The 17,388-nt window shown below is 43.7% G+C and overlaps 1 protein-coding gene across 1 annotated transcript in view; it reads left to right on the top strand.

Annotated features, from left to right (window-relative positions):
* Nucleotides 1-448: 448 nt before the first annotated feature.
* LOC132459091 (netrin receptor UNC5C-like) overlaps nt 449-17,388 on the top strand; it is a 159,492-nt gene continuing 142,552 nt past the window's right edge. The window contains 1 exon segment of the mRNA XM_060053466.1: nt 449-1,230. Within this exon segment, the coding sequence (XP_059909449.1) occupies nt 1,098-1,230 (133 nt within the window). The 5' untranslated portion in view covers nt 449-1,097.

Here is a 17,388-nt window from a genome sequence, read left to right as displayed (position 1 = left end):
ACAGCCTGCATGCAACTTAGAGATCTTCTTTGTGTTATTGTGGTGGTATATATATTTTTCCCATATTTTATTTACTTTTTCAGTAACCCATTTAGGTAACATCACTGCGGTTGAGTTCACTAGCATTGCTGCTGATGTCCCTTTTTCGATCCTTCTTCGACAGAATGTCCAATCCTCTATTAAAAAATAAATAAAAGCTTTTATTTGTAGGCCCTATATATGGTTAAGTAAACGGTTAACGGTCCGATGCGTACCTCCTTGGGACCTCAGTGCAGCCATAAGGGGGCAGCCACCAGTCGGCCAGATCTCGCGCTCTCCGTTTGGCCGGAGTGAAACGCGGTTTTCCCACAGTTTATTACCCACCGGCTTGACGCTCCAGCGCCGCGCGTCTGTGCGCACACGCGGGTTTCATTACCAACCTCAGTGAAGAGAAACACCAACAAATTTGAGAATTGACTCACGATATACACTCAAGGAAATACATTTTCGTTCAGAGTCGTCTTTGATACAATAATTGTTATCACACCAGCTGAATCTCCCTACGCTTCAAAGCTCTAAAATGTTTGTCGGTCTTTATTTTAATGAATAATGTTCCTCCCCGTCATCAAGTAAAACACGTGAACGTGAACAAAACGGCAAACCGCAGAAAAGACTACATCGAGAAGTAGCGCGATAATGAGCGCGCGAGGGAGCGCGTGGCTTCCACTGCTACGGTAGCCGGAGGGCGGTGGCGTTTCTCGCGCTGCGTAAACGGAGAGAGCAGGGAGAGAAAGGGAGGGAGAGAAAGGTATAGGGAGGGAGAGCGTTCAGTGGCCAGGCAGCACCGCCGCTGACACTGAGCGAGGGACCCAGCGAACGAGGTGATTTCGCCTCTCTTCTTATTGCACACAGCTTCAGCTCGCACGTTTTCAAACGGATTAGACACCGGGGACCCAAAGCGTATCAACCCAATCTTTTGGACTTTTGTTTTTCGCCCGAGCAGACAATAAACACTTATTGGGGGTTCTGGTCCCGTCCCCCCCACAGACACACACCCCTCCCTAGCCCCCCGTAACCACAAGCAGCGGACGAGCAGAGGAGTTTCTCACACGGCTTGTATGTGGAAAAGTGGACGGAGCGCTGGGCCGAGCACTGGAATAGGACACCTGGGTTGCCGCCGATTGATGAGAATGTGTGCCACACCGGGAATCATGGTGCTCCTGGTGGTCGTACACCTAGGACTTGCCCAAGGTAAGTGCTGGCATTTTGCGTTGTTCAAACCACAAAGATCCCCCTTTTTTTAAACACACATGTTTACGTCTCTAAACAGCCATGGATGGGCTGCAAGACAAACATTTCGAGTCATGTCCAAGTATGTATTTTTTCCTTTTTGCAAAATGTGTTCATCGGGGATTGAAGTGACAACACTTTAGAAGTGAGGAGAAACTGTGAAGCCTGATCTGTTCTGCGGTGGCTTCTCTTTATGTGGAGAGACGCGACGCGATAAGATGAGGCGTGCAATGATTATTGATGATGTCAAGCAGTTTGATCCGATATCACTCACGTGCATGTTATTGTTTCTTTATTATTTTGCAACATATACACTTATATTTACACACACGCAATGGGTCTATTTAATAACATAAAGTGCTCGTCATCGGCGCCCCAAGGTGCGTGGAGCGAAAGTACGGTTTGCCCGATCATAGAAATATTGTGGGTAAAAGTAGTATTATTGCATAAATGATCATGCATCAATATCAAACATTGTTTGATCATGGCTGTGAAATCATTTTTGCGACCCATCTTTCACCGTATAGTCACATATATTCCGCGGGAATGTCTTTATTTTTCTCTCTCAGGAAAACATTTAGGTCAATTCCTGAGTATTTCATTTATATTTCTCTCCGCTGGGATCTCTTGTTATCTCCTCGCCTATTCGACTTCCATAGCATCTCCTTTATTTACTATGATCGATACCGACTGTGTGCGTAATAACTTTGTTTTGGTGATTATATGCGTCCATCCCATAGTGGCTGAATTGGCCAATGCCTCATATTGCATTCATTATTTTGATTGGGTTGTCAATAATGTGTGATTAAACAGTAAACAACCAAATTCACATACAGGGACACCTGGAGAGTTATATGATGGCTAACGATGTTACTTTTTAATTTAATAATCAAGCGATTCATTCTGTGCACAAGACCAAGGTCTCACAAATAACAGTTTTCTCACTCTACGTTCGCTATTCACCCCAGACTCAGAGGGCAACTCCCATTTAAAGGATTAGCCGACGATTTATCCCCTTTTGACTCTTACTCTAGAAGTTGCTCTGTCTCTCGGATTATTTTCTGTAAAGAACCCCGATCTTATATTTGAAGGAGACACTCATTCCTTATTTTAATTTCCCTTTAAGGGCTGTGGTCTGTAAATCAATGAGTCTATCGGATTAATCTATGGATTGTTATTAATCAAGAGGAATATTTTCTTTAATAATGCTTTCTTTAACAATCATTAATGTTTCGGCAGTTTTGGTTGTAGTCTTTCAAATTAATTGTGATGTAAGATGTTGCAAGTAGGCCTACACTATTTCACACGCACAAGCACACGCTCATGCTCACGCTCAAGCAGATGATAGTGGGTGTCACATTTTCTATTGTCAGTTGGAGTGCATGTGTTCACCTTTCATCTCAGTGTCACATTCACGGTGTTGACCCTCTAAAAAAACATCATAAGCCAAGTCCTTTTTTAAGGGTGGACAAACTCATGTCTACTACAAACTTAATACTTGCCTTATTGTTGTTTTTCCTTCCTAAAAGCTGTTTATTCCAGAAACATTTAAACATGTTGTCGCTCTCAGTTCTTGCTCTCCGGTGTATCGAGACTTTCACACAAGGAGGAGGAGCAAGTTATCTTACTTGAATTGAATTTCCAGTTAAATCTTGTTATGCTATTTGGTTTTCATTGCAGATTAGACATTCCAAATGGATGAGCTGGTGACAAAAATTCTACAGGGAATTAGAAGGAACACAAAGTTTGGCTTGGTGACATCCCTTGTATCCGGGAGTGTGTAGCGTGTGGGTGGGCGTATGTGTGAGGCTGACGTTCTGGAGATGTGAAGATGTACTGAACATGCGTTGTTTCTATGGGAATGTCTAGGATAGGTGCGTAGGCGCTCGGGCATAGACATTTTAGAACGTTATTGTGTGTTGTTGGGATTGTTTTCAACTTCATTTGGCAGAGCTCATATTTGTGTGATATTGGCATCATGGCATTTTTAGCGCTCTCATGCCATCTACAAATATGCTTTGTTCTTTTCCCATGATGCAGTGCAGTCGTCCAAGGTTTAGCAGCCAAGGGACAGCTGGGGTGATTTGGAACCAAATGAGTCAATCCGATTGGCTGGATAATGCAAGCCACAAAAATATGAGTGATTGATCAGGAATAATGTGATGTGTGAGTAATATTAAGAGGAGGAGAGAACCAAGATAGAGCTGGTGATAAAGGAAAGAGAGAGAGGGGGGGGGGAGAGATAGATTGGGAGAGATTGAGGGAACGGACAAGATTAATGAATGAAGAGAAGGCGATCTCTCTGGGTGGTTTGCTCTGGCTTTGATCACTCCAGTAGGACACACACACACACACACACACACACACACACACACACACACACACACACACACACACACACACACACACACACACACACACACACACCCTTTTTGTGTCGTAAGACAATACTTCATTCTGTGTATGGTTTCATGTGCAGTGTGTCGTTTGTGCCGTGTGTGTGTGTGTGTGTGTGAACGCATGTGAGAGTGTGTGAAAGGACGTCTTTCACTGTGTCTAGGATTGTTTTGTATGGAAAGGCCCTCCTGCTGCTAGGAGTAGCCTAGCGATGGCAGATCTCTCTCTCTCTCTCTCTCTCTCTCTCTCTCTCTCTCTCTCTCTCTCTCTCTCTCTCTCTCTCTCTCTCTCTCTCTCTCTCTCTCTCTCTCTGTCTCTCTGTCTCTCTCTCTCTCTCTCTCTGTCTCTCTCTCTCTCTCTCTCTCCCATTTCACAGGCTATAACTTTTTCTCATCCGCAAGTAGTTTTTCTTTGTTAATGTGCGGGATTGTTTATAGTCCCTCTTCCTCTCTAGTTGGCCTATGACTCTTACAACACTAATGGTTCTACATCTGTTACCGGTGCTCTCATGCATTTCATACACATTTCATGGTGACCACGATGTGGAAGCCATTCATGAACAGAATCGCATGAACTCGGGCATCATGTCAAGCAGTATAGCAGACAGTGAAACGCTGTATTCAATTGATGTTATGTGTTCAAGAAAAGAAATGTTGACATGAAGTGAACTATGCACATTTATTCCATAGGCTCTGTATAAGTGTCTAGGAGATAGCCTAGGGTGGAATAGCACTCTTTCCCCACTGGGGAAATCCTGTGATGAAGGATAATTGTGCGCGTGCGTAGGTATCTGCTGCAGGGAAGGACCGACCAAAACAGGAGTGAGGAGAAAGGGAAAACAAGAAAGGATCAAATTAATGTTGGGAAGCTGACTCCCAGTGTCTCCTGCTGTTGGCACTAAATCCGTCTGGAGTGTCATATAAAGTCTCGGAATTATGAATTTTTCATGGTCTGCGAAACCGTAGGCCACATTTCGGGCTCCTATTTCCACAGTTTTGGATTGTGATTCTGCATGTGTTTGTGTGTGTGTGTGTGTTTGTGAGTGAGCCCTGTCGATGTCCTTAAAGAATGCAGTTTGTTCTGAATCAATGGCCTAAATAGTTCTCATTGGCTCTATGAAAACTTTTTTGCTGCAAGAAATAATAACCCCATTCAACGCGATTTCACCCCCCCCCACCACTTCTTTTCAGCCGAAAGATTTAGCTCTGAGATAAGAAGATAATTAAATTCATTCATTCCGTCAATCCCTTTATTCAGTCGTACAAGAAGTGTTTTGACTGTCGTTTATTACTTTTCCAAATGCTCTGTATTTCAAAGCTTTATGGTGAGTCCATTTTTTTACTTTGAGCGATCATCCCAAATTAATATCGTGTTCGTTAGCCGGCATTCATTTATATGGAATGTTTTGAGCCATGTCAGGAACCACTAACTGATATGTTTATGGTGTGCACTCCCAAGAGCCATGCTAGGCTGCCTGGTGTCTTATTCTTGTAGTGTACTGTTTTGTGGAAACTGGATTCCCACAATAAACACTTGGCTCTGGTGAATAGAAAGAACAGTGCCAAGCCACTGATTCCTGTCCTGCTCACCATTGTCTCAATTTTCTCTTTGTCATTTGTCCTCTTTCTCTTTTTAGTCTTTCTATTTTTTTTCTTTCTTCATTCTTTCTTTCATTCTTTCTTTCTTTCATTCTTTCTTTCTTTCTTTCTTTCTTTCTTTCTTTCTTTCTTTCTTTCTTTCTTTCTTTCTTTCTTTCTTTCTTTCTTTCTTTCTTTCTTTCTTTCTTTCTTTCTTTCTTTCTTTCTTTCTTTCTTTCTTACTTTCTTGCTCTTGCTTTCTCTTTTTTTACTCTTAGTCTCTCTCTCCCCCTACTGTGTTTGTAGCTAGATTGAGACAGTTTAATTAGATTGCAGTTTAATTAGATGGTAGTCCCAACAGTGGATGTATTGTTGTGCTTCTGAATGCCAAACCGGCCCACAAGGTTCCCTGTATAGCAATTTGGTAGACCAATCCAAAAAAGATCCATCCGCAAATCAATTTTTCCTGAAAAATAGGTCATTACGGCGTTCTTTGAAATGGATATTTTAATAAAAAATACGCCACCATCAAGTGCAGAGCTTATTGAAATAACTCAACGTTGAACTCCCACGCCACACACACACTAACACACACACACACACACACACACACACACACACACACACACACACACACACACACACACACACACACACACACACACACACACACACACACACACACACACACACACACACACACACACACACACACCGTCTGATTCCAACACATTGAGAGAGAGGACGGACGGACGGACGGAATGAAGGAGGCAGGGCAGGACATGGAGATGACAAGTCAGAGGAACGGCGTGAGTGGTGCCTTCACCTCCACCACCACCGCCTCCGCCACGCCAGCTGCTCTGTATTGAAATCTCCTCTTGTATCTGTGTTGTAAAGCCCTGCAGTTATCCACGGACAACAGTCTACGGCCGTACACGGTCGATATATTGTTTTTATTTGATCCTGTAAAACTTCCAGCAAATGGCGCAAGCCCACTTTTATTCCCCTCGCCAACAACAAGAGGCCACAGCGTTCACCGAAGACAAGCCATTACAGAAAGAACACACACACACGTATATATATAAATATTTATTCTGCTTGTCAAGAAATGGGATCTCTCTGTCTCTCTCTTTCACCACTCCCTGCCTCCCCCCCACACACACACACGCTCTTCCCGGTAACATGCGTGTTCTTGACACCCTTTTTGGATCCGTGCCAAGCTACCAATCTGCTCCTGCTGCAGATCCTATGCTTGTGGCGTTCACGTTAGAACCAATATGTAGATGTTCTCATTTGAATTAGCATACATTAGGTTAACCGTACCAGCCAAGTTTTCTTATTGCACATTCTTGTTCTTTATCAACTCAGTGCACTTGATACCCTTCAACACACACACACACACACACACACACACACACACACACACACACACACACACACACACACACACACACACACACACACACACACACACACACACACACACACACACACACACACACACACACGCGCGCGCGTACACGTGCATCCACACAGCCGTACCCACCCACACACACGAAAACAAATGAAGGCACCCATGCACGCTGACCTCGCATTCAAAAACAATTTCCCCTCCACTTAAAATCCTTTCGGGCCACACACGACCGCCAGATGGGTGTTTTGGGTTAACAGTGGGCATTCAACATGCGTGTTGTACGTATGTTCACATTGGGTGCAAGTGTTTGATGAAGAGGGAGCAAGAGGGGGAGAGGGACTTATTCAACGCACCATGAATATGTCATACTGCAGCCATTGAGGGAAGGCGGTACAGCGCGACAGGGGGTCCGCCAGTCCAAGAGTGTTGGGGGGTGTTTTGTTTAGCCTGAATGTGCTTCTTGTGCCGCGCATTATCCTCTCGAGGAAAGAACCGGAGGGCGAGGGAGTAAAAGGGGAAGGAGAGGGAGCGACAGCCAGCCGGGAAAACAAAGGTTGACAAGTAAACACGAGCAAAGGGCAGCAGGGGGAAAGAGGCATGGGAGAAAGGAAGCGCGGGAGAGATAGAAGGAAGACGAAGAGCGAACAAGGTGGAGTGTTTGTTGTTTTTGTTTTTCCGGGGGTGAAGTTGACATTCAGGCCGCTTTAGAGGCGAGACAAAAGCTGCACTGTAGCGGGCTCATTCAGCACTCAGTAGTGTGGAAAGGGAGGGAGGAACGGGGGAGACGGAGGGAGGGAGGGAGGGAGGGAGGGAGCATGCTGAGCAGTAGTTTGGAAGCCGCCTCACGGATTAGTCTTTCTCTTTCTCCTCTCTCTGCTTTTCTTTCCATTCTCCATCCTCTTTCAACCCCTTCTGTCTTTCTCTCCCCTGGGTTTCCCTCTTTCTTTCTCCTTCCCAAGTTTAGATTTTCTTTCTGCCGTTTCCCCCTCTGCGTCCCTTTTACTCTCCCTCTCTTCTTCCCCCGCTCCGCTCCACCAACAGTTCAACAGTAACTCTTTCTCTCGCCCCGCCTCTCTTTCCCCCTCCGTCCCGACAGTGCCAAGTGTGTCTGTAATCTAGTGGCCCATCTGACGGAATATGCAAAAACCTGAAACCATAATTACTATAATCACCGACTGTAACTTTTACCTCCTAGGCTTACGTCGGAGCTCTGGTCACGCATTCACACACACACGCGTACACAGACGCACACACGCACACAGACAACACACGTATGCACATTTATTTGCACTTTAGTGCATGCATACAAACACACGCCCTTGCACACAGACGTGATGCAAATAAAAGTGCACCATAAAATCTGAATGCATACAAAGTCACAGACATCCAAACACAGTACATTCAAATTGCTGAGGATGTGAAATTGGCTATGCTAAAAAGCTTTTTTTTTTTGCTGAAAGAGCACACACACACACAGACACACACACACGCACACACACACACACACACACACACACACACACACACACACACACACACACACTAATATAGGCACTAAAAACACTAAAAAGCACTTACGTAATAAAAACGTACGTGGATACATGCAACACATGCATTCAGACAACACTACACTGTTCGTTGGAGGACTTTTACGTGCTGTACTAGTAGAGCTAGCCCACTTTCTCCGCACAGGGTCCATATTTTACCCGCCGACAAAGATTATGCGTAAGCAGTTTGCTTTGATTAATTTGAACACAGCCTTCTAAGTGGTTAATGAATGCGGGCAGCCCTTTGCTGAGAAGGCACGTTGGTTTGTTCCCCCTGTGCCTGCGTGCGTGTGTTATAGCGGACATGTAAAGATGAAATATCACGTTGTTATTTGCAAGAATAATCCATTGGCACAGCAGTTTTTCCTCCTCCCCAAGGAGTAAAAATAATTGCAGGTAGTCAGGTATTGTAGGTATGAGAGAGAGAGAAAAAAATAGAGAGAGGGACAAAGATATTGGGAGCAAGAGAACGAGAAAGACTTACGACCGCCGTAAATTATTGCATCTTGGGATATTTGGCCCATATTGTGGGGTTGAAAGACTAAAGGTGGGGGAAAGAAGCGAGGCAGAGAAGAGCCAATTCTACTAGTCTTGTAGCCGTAGGGAGAGCTATGGGTAGGGATAGAGGGAGTGAAGGAGGCACTTGAAGATGTACTTCCAGCTTGGTCATTAATCAAAATTGTCAGCTAAGTCGATAGAGAGACCAAGGCGGATACATTTTATGTTCTGTAAAATATGTCTGTTTTTTGTTTCACAAGTTATGTGGATGTTTTTGCATCCGCCATTCCAGCTCCTCTTCAAAGACACGAGAGAATTTGAAAATGTCTCGCTTTACGAGAGATCCTTTGGGCTAGATTTGAGTAGACAAAATGTTATGTCGACATTTACGGAAACACATCCAGCATTAGTGCGAGCCTGGTTCTATGGAGGAAAGTTGAGCCTGGGAACTGATAAGGATGACGGACATCTACTTCAGCACAATGTACAAATCTCTATGAATAGTACATTTTTATCGCACATTTGTTTTTCATTTGATTGGAACCAGAAACCTGTTACAATCTCACATCAGAGGAACCACAGCAGGAGCGAATAAATAAAGATGACCAGAAGGCGCCTGGATGTCTTCTGCCTACAGCCATATCATTGTAAAAACAGAAACATTTCACTGTAATACAGGGGAATCCCTTATTAGCTGTCTGAGCTTCTATATGTTATCATGTTGCATTGGTCTACACTCTCGCTCCCTCTCTCTCTTGCTCTCCCTGTCCTTCCCCAAATCCAATGTTAATAAACAATGCAAACCATTTTCTTGGGGATAAATGAAGTACTCTGACTAGTGTGTATGTATTTCTACAGCAATATCTGTGTTTCCATATTGTTTCAGGCAGGGGTTTGCAATCTTTCCTCTTGTTTGGGTCTCGAACAGACAAGAATGAATGTATTCATGCCATGCTATTCCTGTGAAACAATGCAAATAAGAATTGGTATTTTTTCAACGTGGTTATGCTGAAGTATTGCTTTAGGCGTCAGTCTATGTTTTCTCTGTTGTCTCTTTGTACTTGTTCTTCCCCTTTTTGATAACTTTTTGGTGTTTCCATGTGCTGTGAATAAAGTGTTAGGTCCGTGTTTCCATAGGGAAATATCAAAGTGACTCATATTGGGCCAAATATGAAGTGTGGAAAATAAAGCGCCACGTGAAAGGTTGCCTTTGAGATAATCTGACATGTTGTCTTAACAGTTCTTTGTTCTTTGTGATGTATCTTGATTGGCCGTTGGCGTGTCCACAATATTAATGAATGAAGGGGAACAAAATGCATGTTATACAGACATGATGACAGATAAATGAGAACAAATGAGGTATAGATGTGATTTAACAATATATTTCATCTGTGATTTGTCAAACATATAGAGCCCCTTAAAGACATCCTGCCTCTGACACATTTATTTTCAAAATTTTCGAGAAGCACAATCTTTTGAATCAATTAGATGACGCATGATATAGTCACCAACAGAAAGCGAAAGGCAACTGCGCAATGATGAAAAATCATTGCAAAGGGAACATCACTTTAAAGGGCGAACGAGTGTGTGGATGATATTTATTATTATCCACACACTCGTTCGCAAGAGTGAATAGGTTATTTTTATCATTATTAGGGGGGTTGCCGTAGCAAAAAGCACAGGTCAACTGACAACGTTTTTGTACAGGTTGTAAAGCACGTTCCAACTTTGCTTTGTTTTCATTGATTTCCTCCTACATTGTGTGTGTGTGTGTGTGTGTGTGTGTGTGTGTGTGTGTGTGTGTGTGTGTGTGTGTGCGTGTGACGTGTGTGTGCGCGAGCGCATGTGTGTGTGTGTGTGTGTGCGCATGCGTACTCATAATGTTTGTCCCTGTAAACATGTTTTTTTGTGGAGGTGGCCACAGTTGTGTTTCTGTGGGTTTGATGTGCTGCACGCCCCTTAGCCAGTCCCAGATCACTGCTGCTCTGAAACTGTACTTGTTGATCATAATAGAATTCATCAAAAAGAATGATAATGCTACATAGTGCTTACGTTAGATTTAAATTATTATTTGGATCACTATATTGGTGATTTTGTCATTCCTTTATTCGCTAATGCAAAAACATTAAGTGTGACAAGATGATAGCGAAGTTATTTTTAGGTAAGAGAATGTAACTTATAGGACGCCAGTTCAGTCAGTACTTCAATAAGTTCAGTAGACCAGTGGGTTAAACATGCTTGGTCTTATTATAGGCAAGCATGTAAACATACGACGGAGGAGTGGAAGTGTGAATATCACATCCCATTTTTATTAGTATTATTTTAACACTCTAAAGTTAAGTGTTACACTATCACAGTGGCAAACCTGTCCAATGAAACACTTTATTCAAGCTTTTATCAGCACCTAAAAAAAAAATGATTTATTGCTCCGATGAGCCTGGCAAAGAGTGAGCTACCACACTTCGAAACATTTCTATGTCACTTGTTTATTTCTGTTTTTCCCCCACATCATCCATCCTTTAAAATGGACTCACTGTTGCCGGCATGAAGATCTGACATGCTGTTCATGAAATGTTAACGCATCGCATCATTATCGCCGTTTCCATGGCAGCCCTTGGGGCTCCCCTGCTGTGATTCAATTGCTGATGAAATCTGGAGGTAATTTGAAGAAACTGGTGTACACACACGCACACACCCACACAAACACACTGACAACAATTAGAAGCATAGTAATGCTGATAATTAGAAGCATATAATGACAACAATACTGAACCCACTCGTAAAATCCTTCTAAAATTAGCCATTAAGTTTGAAAGTGGTCATTTTCACAGCTAGGTATCTCATTGTTTGGATGATTGACGGGCAAGAGGAAAGAGCCCCCAATTAACTAACTTATTATCAATAATCGATTCTTTTCTAATAACTTGATCTTCAACCTTTTGTTTCTACTCTGTTTTCTGCACCTCCTATTGCACAATGCCTGGAAGGAGGGACCCCCCCCCCCATCTGGGTTCCCTCTCAACAATCAAATTCCCCTTGGATTTGGGGAGTTTTTCCTTTCCCCTTGTAGAGCGCTTGGGTGTCGTTAAACGTGGAGCCTGGGTGACCCGTTGTGACTCTAACTATGATTAGGGGCTGCACCAATACAACCGATCATCAACGGAGAGTTTCCATTCTTCCAGTGGAGACCCGGTAAGCCTCAGTGCTCCGCTGCCCACTCCCTGCCACTCCACCCTGGGTCGCCTGCCCCAGGCACAGCTGGCCAAGTGGCCGGCCTGGTGGTAACACACTTTTTCCCCCCTCCCATACTGGCTCGTTGTCCGGTGACATGTGGCTCAATTTGCCCGCCAATATTTGTGAGCAGACAACAACACACTCTATTACCCTGGGACGAGTGTCTCTGCCCTGCTGAGCAGCAGCAAACAAGGGGCTTTCCACACCCCAGGACGAAGTACACACACACATGAACACAACCGCACACACATGAACGCAACCGCACGCACGCACGCACGCACGCAGGCACGAACGCACACACACATGCGCACACACACACACACATGCTCATACACACACGCTCATGCACACACACACGCTCACACACACACACTCGCTCATACACAAACATATCAACAAAAACAGGCATACAAACATGCACACAAAGCATGTACACGACACACACACACACACAAACACACACACACACGAACGCGCGCATGCACACACGCACACAAAATGGCACCAATGGGTGTGCTCGGCAGTGAAAGGGAGGCATGTCTCCATGACTGTGTGTGTGCACTAAGTAGCCTGGCCCTGACATGTTGCTAGCCAGTTCAGCCCCTTAGTTTGGTTGGGAGGGGCAGACTCTAGGCTGTCATACATACATTCCTCTTAAGGAGGCACATGGTGCCCATATAGCTATACGTAGTCCTCTACGTAGTAGTCTATCACGGTTGTGAACCTATGTAAGCCACCTGGAAGTGCAGGCAGCTTCATTTTCGGTAATTTGCCAGGTTGTTCCCGAGTTTAGTAGAATTGTATTGTTTTGGTCATGGGACTTCGTTGCATAGCGATGGGTTTCAGTAGTATTCTTTAAAATGGGATTATTTTTTTGTGATATAGTACACCTCGGCTGTGTCCAACTATATACTCAAAAACCAAATGCCATTCCCGATTAAACTGGTCTTTGAGTGTCGCCCATCACATGTGGCTGTTTAACTGATGCAAATCACTGTGCCACCAGGGCATGGTTGCCATATGAAAGACTTTGTCTCGCTGAGGTCTGCTGTGCTGCACTGCTTGTCAAGTAGGCATCTGTAACTTATAGCTGCTGTGCTTCCCCACAATGACTTCATCCGTATAGGGTTACACTTGTGTGTGGCTTGACAAGACGAGTGAGGGAGGAAAAAACGAAAGGCCTTATTATGAGAAGAATGCAAGGTAGCCTTCTAAACCAGCACTGTCCCTGTGCATGTGTGTGTGTCTCTCTCTCTTTTTCCATCATTCTCTCTTTCCCCTTCTCTTCCGTATTCACTTACTTCACTTTCCTCAGACTTTCTTTTCTTGCTTCCTACTTTTGTCCCTCCAAGATTAAAAACTTTGAACAAAAGTCGTCAAGAAATGGATAGGGGAAATAAACACGTATCAGAGGCGTTTGAAGTTTTCCATTTGTTGGTGTTGTACTTCTCGTTTGCTGAGAAATGTCATCTACACCCAAGGAACAGTTTCAAAAGAAGCCGAAAGTAGCTGACTTCAGCCAGACAATGCCCCTGGCTGCATCGAGCTCCACCAAATCCTTGTATTGTTGCCGTGGTTATTTGTGTTGCTCTCTTCCTCTGGGGCCCTCTAGGGCCTTGGTTTATCTCCGTTCAGCGCTGAGGTCTTGTCAGAAAATGAGGGCACTGCCGCCATTTTGGCTCCAGGTCAACATGTTACTTTCAACTTTTTTTAGATTGTTTTTGGGTTCAGGATGGAAACAATAGTCGTCGTAGCTGACAAACTTTTCAGTTCATTTTTTGGTGTGTTTATTGTTTAGTCCTGAAGGGTTTCTTGGTAATTGATATGATTTGCATGAGTAAAAGTAATCAGGAAAAGAATGTACCGGAGGTGATATAAGATGAATAAAATATTCTGGATTTTCCACCAATTTATGACAATTTGATGGAGACATTTCAAAACATTCAGACAGACCATTCATACGAATGGACCATTTCAAAATGTTTGGGGCGGTCGCGTAATAACCAATCTAAAAAAAAAATGATACTCAAAAACAATAGTGCTTTCAGTCAAGTCAGTAGCGAAAAATATTCTTTCTTTTAGTTGTTTTCGCAAGCCCTGAAGGTTGAGTGGAACATGGGTTGAACTGTTTGACATTGAAACGTTTGGCATAGTCCCTTTGGCATCATGTATTTAAGGTTTTGAGCCCTTTCAGCACTTAGACTGTGAGCACTTTTTGACTCTGGCCTGATGAATTATTTACAAAAGTGCAGCATCTTAAGACCTCCGACTCCAAGAATGGCTCTGACCATCTGGGCGCCACAGTGTTGTGAGCCTCCCACTCAGGAAGGCCTTGTTCAGGCATCTTAATTCATTTAATAATTAGCGTCAAACAGTGATGGAAATTGATTTAAATGTGCCTTAATACAGTTTTAGTTATCTGGTTACACAAGCCTTCAAGTAAAGAGCTTGTTATGTAGAAGGGAATTTAGCTGTATGACCCTTACTTGCAGCAGTACAACAACAGAGTTGTACGTTTTTAAAGAGTGAGAAAGCAATCTATAATAAAAATATAATTTTACTTCCGTACAGATTGATATTCAGATGTTTTGTACTAATACTAGGGGCCGACCGATATTGATTTTTTAGTGCCGATGCCGATTATTTTCAGAGAAAAATTACGATTACGATTTAATCGGCCGATTAAAAACAAAACAAAAAAAAGCATATAAAACGTAGTTTTTGACACCTTAAATATACTTTAAACACTTCTGACGAATATGCGAATTGAATGCAGAACCTTTGAGTGTTTTAGAATACATTTACAGTCAAAAATGAGTGTAATGTAAAATGTAAAATAAATAACTAACTCCCAATGTGCTGCGCTCGTGAGCAGTGACTAACACGTGCGTGCTGACCAGTATGGTCTCACCGTTAGAGTCTACAGTATAACAAATTAACATGGCCTGGGACCTAAAGAAAAACAAGCACAACATGCTCAAACAACGCATCTTGTGTACATTGGTGAGGTGAGCGCGCAGCTGCCTGAGCGAGCGTGCTTTCATGTTGTACGGTAAAATTCAATTTCCTCTCTTTTACTCCAGCTAAAGTTGTTAGTTAGCAAGGCGAGTAGGAGCGCAATCTGCAGGATACTAAGCGCAATAACATTTCTAAAAGAAAAATCGGTTGTAATCGGCGTCTTTTTGGCAGATGTTGATTATTTTCAAAAAGGCTATAATCGTTTGATTAAATCGGCAGGCCGATGAATCGGTCGGGCCCTAGTAAATACACCTCTTCATTCCATGTTGAAACTTTTGTTGTTACATTTTCTCGATGCAACCATTTAAAGGGAAAGCTTTTCATTAACCTTACTGGCTGTGTATCGACAGGGCCCCAATGACACACAGAAGACACTTGTACACGCAACAAAATGCCGAAAGTTCAAGTTCTATTTCAGGAACTCTCCGGCCAAATCAATACTTAACCAAACAAGAAGCCCTAATCAGTAGAAACAAGCAGAGTCCGTTCTGTTGTTGCAAACCGAGTGCCCCGAGCAACATTTCTGAAGAAAATCAATCCAAACACATTCACAGTTTACCGTGTCAGCTATGTAGACAGGGCAAATCACACACACACACACACCTCAACACATCTACATGTAGATCTGAACGACACATAAACACCCACACGGAGAAACACGCACACACACACACAACCACAACCACACCCACACACACAAGTGTGCACGCGCACGCGCAACCACGTACTAACACACACACATTGCACACACACACACTCGCACACAAACAAACGCCATTAAACATCTCAAGTGTTCGATTAAGTGGCCATTTAATCCTCAAGGAGCCTTTTTGTCCCCCAGCTGGCTGTTAAGGAACTCAGACAAACACACACACACACACACACACACACACACACACACACACACACACACACACACACACACACAGTCAGATAGCGCCATGTGACAAACTATTGATTAACGTCTTCCTGTTGTTCTGGGGCTGCTGGGTAAACACAACGGCAATAATGGCGCGCCATTGTTCAACCTTCCCATTGGCCGGCGACTTGTTGACATTGATTGCCATGTTCTGCTTCAAAACATGTTTTCCATGTGCATTTCTGAGCACGTTTGTACGTGCACGACAATCTTTGTGTCAAATCAAGGTCATCGGTTTAGCCTTTTATCGCAATTACTTGTGGAATGGTTTCCCAGGGCCTGCGTTAGTAATCAGCCCCTCCGAGTCCACCTCCCCTCAACCCCCTGTGAATGTGTGAATATGGAACCAGTTTCATGTCAACCACAGCGTTCTGTTGTGTCTGTTTGTGCATTCCGTGGGTGTTTGTTGTGTACCTGAATCTGTACACTCTTACCTAAGCCCTGAAATGCCCGTTTGACTGTTGACTGTTGACTGTTGCTTGACCATCAATCCATAATTTATTGATAGGTCAGTTGGCGTAGACCAGAGGAGAGTATTCAAGTAAGTTAGGTAGAAGTTAGTGAAGTAAAGAGCGCTCCAGCAATGGAGCGACTGAGAGAAGCGAAAATGAGGCTTTGAATGAATGATCCCATGAAAACACCAAAGAATGTAGTTTGGAAAGATGGCAGAGAGGGAAGCTGGAGAACGTAGGTCAGATTAAGGGAAGGACAATGACGTGTGGTGTTGAGAAGTGAAGTGCATAGAATCATCTCGGTGCACGGCATCAGTGGTTTGTGTGGTTTGTGTCAACCTTACAGGCATCACTTTAGCCACATTGTATTCTGAACCCATGAATACCCATCTCTTCAGAATCACAGAGGCCGTCAGACCTCTATCACCCTCACGCCGACTTTCTTTCATGGCTGTAAAGCGGAGCTGAGTGCAGAGCTGTGCTGAAAACAAACGTGTGTTTGTCGAGCGAGGTGAAAATCGGCGCATTATCATCCTTACCATTCCTTTGAAATAAAAAACGTTCTCAATGATAACGTCACATCAGCCCCGTTCACGCTCATTCCTCGCCGCAAATTCTCAGTTCGATGTCACCAACTCGTGTTTGAAACAAACATCGTTGGAACAATGACGTCGATCTTCGGGCCATAACCCTTTCACCAACCACCTTTGGGTAATGCACAAAGGAACAACATTTCAAGTTCACATCAACCCATCTTTCAGAGTGGTAAATCCTTAGCTCTTTCCTCTCTGAACTCCCAGACCGCCTCTGGGTTCATCCTAGATGCCAAGGCTGCACCATATGGCGACAAGGCGAGAATTCGTTTGTATTCGTGAGTTCATCATGTAGTAGTCACAGGGCTCCTATAAGAATGGTTCCATGTGGCAGACCCTCAAGTTTTGTACCATGCCATGCAAGGTTATGCAGTGCTAGACTGCCATGCCCGAAGCCCCACAAGCCATCCCTGAATAATTCATGCTATTCTCACTTTGTTCATTTATTTCCATCATCAATCTGTTTTGGA

Source organism: Gadus macrocephalus, chromosome 6, assembly GCF_031168955.1.
Source record: "Gadus macrocephalus chromosome 6, ASM3116895v1".
Lineage (NCBI taxonomy): Eukaryota > Metazoa > Chordata > Actinopteri > Gadiformes > Gadidae > Gadus > Gadus macrocephalus.
Note: the sequence above shows the minus strand (reverse complement) of the source record. Positions and strands in the feature narration are given on the sequence as shown.